Below are 4353 nucleotides of genomic sequence, written 5' to 3' on the forward strand. Positions count from 1 at the left end.
AAAATTGAATTAAAAATTACATAAAAAATGAGGAATTTTAAATAGTTAATTTGATACGAATATCGATATATTTTTGTTATGCATAAAATATTGTATATTGATGCATATTACTTAAAATTCAAGATTACAAGTAATTATGCATAAGTACAACTTATTAAAGCTCGATGTTTGAACTCGAATAAATAATTATGGATAAACATAATCAAATAGAGAATGAATATTTCATTTTAAAATATAAAAAATCTAAAATATAATTAAAATAATTATCGAGTTCAAACATATATCAATAAGTATATATACACTATATATATAAATATCATGTTAGATACATATATGTTGCCAAATAATCCCACTTTAGATGAGCCATCATCACCTAAACTGGAAGACTACCTTCACATTTCCTAACCACCAACACCAATATATACACATTAATTATTATATATACATACATACCCTGTAAGTAATTTTAGATATAGTCTATACTGGTAATTAAACACCATTGATATAATTAAGATGGTCGGAGAAGTTGGAGAGACGGCGGAGAAGGGTGGTAGCATACGGAGGTGGAGAATGACGACGGTGGTGCCATTGTTGAGGGTTCTTGCATTGTTTGCCACAGCTGCTGCTACAGTTGCTATGGCTCTTAACAAAGAAACCCACACTTTCACTGTCGCTACCATTGGGAATACACCTGTCAAAATCACCCTCACTGCCCAGTTCCAACACACCCCTGCAAATGTGTAAGTTTTTTTTTTTCCTTTTTTAATGATCAGATATATACCGGAATATCTACATCTGTAATATTACGGACCTGGCTAAAAGACAGAAAAAAACTATCAGATTCAACTTAAATTGACGCAATTGCGACAGTACCACTTGTGGAATTTGATTTTTTTTTTGTCTTTTAACCAGGTCCGTAATATTGCGGATGTGGATATTGCCGACGTTGTGACATTTGAATAAACTCGAGAGAGGAATGATTAGAAGACCAATTTGAATGAGGAAAATAGTTATTTGAGTCAATATTACCATTTTCAACGTATTTTTAGTTGGAACTTTTATACAAAACTGTATCGTGCATTTAGCTTGATAAGCGAATCCTTATATGCCCACTAACACGATTAATAATCGTAATGTTGAATATAAATGCAGAATGTTTGTAATCGCTAATGGTGTAGCAACTCTTTATGGTCTCGTGATGTTAGCACTGAGTTTTGTTATCCATAAGTACAATCTCAAGGGCCCTTGGTTTTTGACTGTCGCTACGTTGGACATGGTAACTTCTACTCAAATCTTCGTATACGATAATATTATATCTGATTCAAGTTATTAATATCATATATATATATATATATAGAGAGAGAGAGAGAGAGAGAGAAAGAGAGGTTCAGAGGAAAACCTTAAAAAATGAAAAATTGAGGAACGCTCTAATAACCGTTCATCTAGACAGTATGTACATGTGCATACAAGTAATTGAAACAAGTACTGCAACTGCATACAAGTAATTGGAAAAATTGCTTCCAAATTACTTGTATGCACGTGTGAATATAGTTGAGATGAAAAATTACTAGAATGAACTCTCAACCAATACAATTCAATCTCAACTGTCCATTTAATTTGATGAATATGTGATTTCACAAAAGTTTTGATTGTTTCCTAATGTAAAGTATTGATCATAATTAATGAACCCTACTCATTTTCCATAAATATTCAAATCATAATAAATGAACTCTCATTATTTTTATAAATATCTCAATTGATTGGTTGTACAAATGTGACGGGTTGCATTTGAAACGTCATCTCTCTCTATATATATATAATCATTGGTAATGAGCTAAAACTGACGATATTTGATGTTGGTGGTGGGTGATGTTAGGTGACGATTGCAGTCGTATCAGGTGCTGCGACTGCGGTTGCTTTCATGGGGGAACTAGCAAGAAACGGCAACTCTCATGCACGTTGGAACAAAATATGTGACAATTTCCAAAGATATTGCAACCAAGGATCTGGAGCCATGCTTGCATCTTATATCGGGATCTTCTTCCTCATGCTCGTCAACATGGTCCACATCTTTCAACTTAAAAGACTCAACAATCTTAAAAATGCTATAGCTGCATGATCGATGTGTTAGTTACGTATTCATGTGTGTCATGTATCAATGGTTTGTAAATGAGCTTTGTATCTTTCGTATTGTGCTTTTTCGTTCCAAAATGTATTAGTTTACTATTTCGGCTATCTAGAAGTTAATATCAGCTTGTATTTGGGTCTCCAAGGTTCATGCAAAACACCCATTCAGATATATAACGATCAAAATTTCAATCTTTTGAGCAGTGGCGGACCCGGAAATTTGCTCAACTAGTAGACCTTTAAAAGTCCATAAAGTCGCAATTTGACCCCTTCAAAAGTCAATTTTGTCGATTTAGAGAATAAAATACAAATTTTCAAACGGAACTGTCCTTTTGAACAAGATGCAAGACTACGTCGTAGACATATGCTTTATGTGTTTTAACTGAATTCCACCGTTTTAAGGGACTTTTTCGGATTTTTGTTGATTTCGTACTATTTTCTAATAACATCAACACGATAACAACTTATGTCTAGGTAGGATTTGAGCAAATTTGAGGGGTTGTTGTAGATGGTAATTGATTTGGTATAAAATAATTTAGAGGCCTATATAATCTATTGTCGAATCAAAAGCAATTGTTTATCAATATCTTGAATCGACCATCATATCAGTTAAAATAAAAAATTACTATTATGACCTTAATTAATAAAAGTTGATTGTTAGAAAAATATCTAAAGTAAATAGTGCACAAAACCAAATTATGTTTTGAAATTAAACATAAAAATTTAAAACATATTTGGATAAAAATATATTCTTGAATCATTGGTTTATAAAATATATAATTTAATAAAAATAGAGCTTAAAATATTTTCCAATAATAAAAAATCAAAACTAAAAAAAAAACCCTACTAAACATTGTCTATAAAGTGTTTTCATATGATCGTTTATCAAACGTTTATTGGGTAAGTGTTTATGATAGATGTCAACGTTATTAGAAATAATTTCTACTTAAAACAAAACTTTGATCGTGATAGCAGTAAGTAAGGTCAAATATACAGGGACGAGTTAGACTCGTTTTCTGTGCTTAAAACATAAATTAAATTAAAAGAGGAGAGAGTTTGATGTGGAGATTAAGCGGGTGTTTGGGGTTGCTTATTTAAAACAACTTATATTTTTCTATAAAAGTGTTTATCAACTTATTATAAATTAGAATGGTTTAACTTCTTCAAAAAACACTTTATTACCGGTTTGACACCGGTATAAACTGTTTATCCAAACACTCAAAAGTGCTTATTACCGGTGTCACACTGAAATAAGTCAATAAGTTGTTTTTATAAGCAATTCCAAACACCCCCTACAACTATTGCAAATTTAAATAAGAAAATAAAGATGTAGGATGAATTCAACGACGAGAAAGTATAGAACAATCAAGTTAATATCAAAATTGATCAGCCGGTTGATTGTTGACACCAAAAAAGAAAAAAATGATCCAAAGCTTTCCAAATTGGTTATAGTTATTGGTACGATCTAATAACTTACTTCTCCTTAACTTCTCGATAACCACGAGACGCTCATAAACCATTTCTCTAATTGATAAGCAATCCTAGAAACGTTCTTAGGAATTGAGTATCAATAACATTATAGTTTAGAGAGATTACCAGTTTTAGCCGACAAGATGTACGGTAAATTGTTTAGACTAGGTTATCTATCCCTAGAAAATGAACTTTCAACATTCGTTTATTTTCTATCAATACTAGAATTTCCAGATAATTACAGATCATTAATATATACACATCAAGTAGAATTGTTAATCAATTAAACATTTTTTGTTTGTTTATAATCATATATATATATATATATATATATATATATAGAGAGAGAGAGAGAGAGAGAGAGAGAGAGAAAGGACCATGCGAGAAGTTAAACATTGGTCGGTCAAATCCTTTACCTTTAGACTTAATGAAATTGGGCCACAAGCAAGTATACAATACGGCCCAACGTCGTCTTTCCAAGTAATAAAGTGGTACAAGTACCGGAATATCGTCCACAGGGATTGGAGCAAAAGTTAAATTAGAGTGAAATAAAAGAGATGATTTCAGATGACGAAAACAAAGACTTTAGTTTGATTTCGAGTTAACACAGGTAATATAACAGAATAATAAAGCGGAATAATAAAGCAGAGTAATAAAGGTAGCACGGGTGTAAGATTTAGGGGTGAAACGTAAACACGAGATCCAATAGACAAAGTTCAGAAAGAACCGGTCCCAGGTATTCCTCTCGGACTTCAC

At 31.8% G+C, this 4353-nt stretch overlaps 1 protein-coding gene across 1 annotated transcript; it reads left to right on the top strand.

Annotated features, from left to right (window-relative positions):
- The first annotated feature begins 472 nt into the window (after positions 1-472).
- On the top strand, positions 473-2235 carry LOC112520249 (CASP-like protein 1B2). Its single transcript, XM_025128547.1, has 3 exons — positions 473-740; positions 1153-1276; positions 1877-2235. Exons 1-3 carry the CDS (start codon positions 514-516, stop codon positions 2117-2119), a joined length of 594 nt encoding a protein of 197 aa, XP_024984315.1. The 5' UTR covers positions 473-513; the 3' UTR covers positions 2120-2235.
- Positions 2236-4353: the final 2118 nt, after the last annotated feature.

The sequence above is a fragment of the Cynara cardunculus genome, assembly GCF_001531365.2.
Source record: "Cynara cardunculus var. scolymus isolate 2C chromosome LG 10, CcrdV1, whole genome shotgun sequence".
Lineage (NCBI taxonomy): Eukaryota > Viridiplantae > Streptophyta > Magnoliopsida > Asterales > Asteraceae > Cynara > Cynara cardunculus.

Excerpts from the sequence above, each read along its gene's own strand:
- LOC112520249 (XM_025128547.1), top strand. The coding sequence starts at position 514 with ATGGTCGGAGAAGTTGGAGAGACGGCGGAGAAGGGTGGTAGCATACGG. Across the intron at positions 741-1,152 it reads CAACACACCCCTGCAAATGT|AATGTTTGTAATCGCTAATG; the intron begins GTAAGTTTTTTT and ends ATATAAATGCAG. Across the intron at positions 1,277-1,876 it reads CTGTCGCTACGTTGGACATG|GTGACGATTGCAGTCGTATC; the intron begins GTAACTTCTACT and ends GGGTGATGTTAG.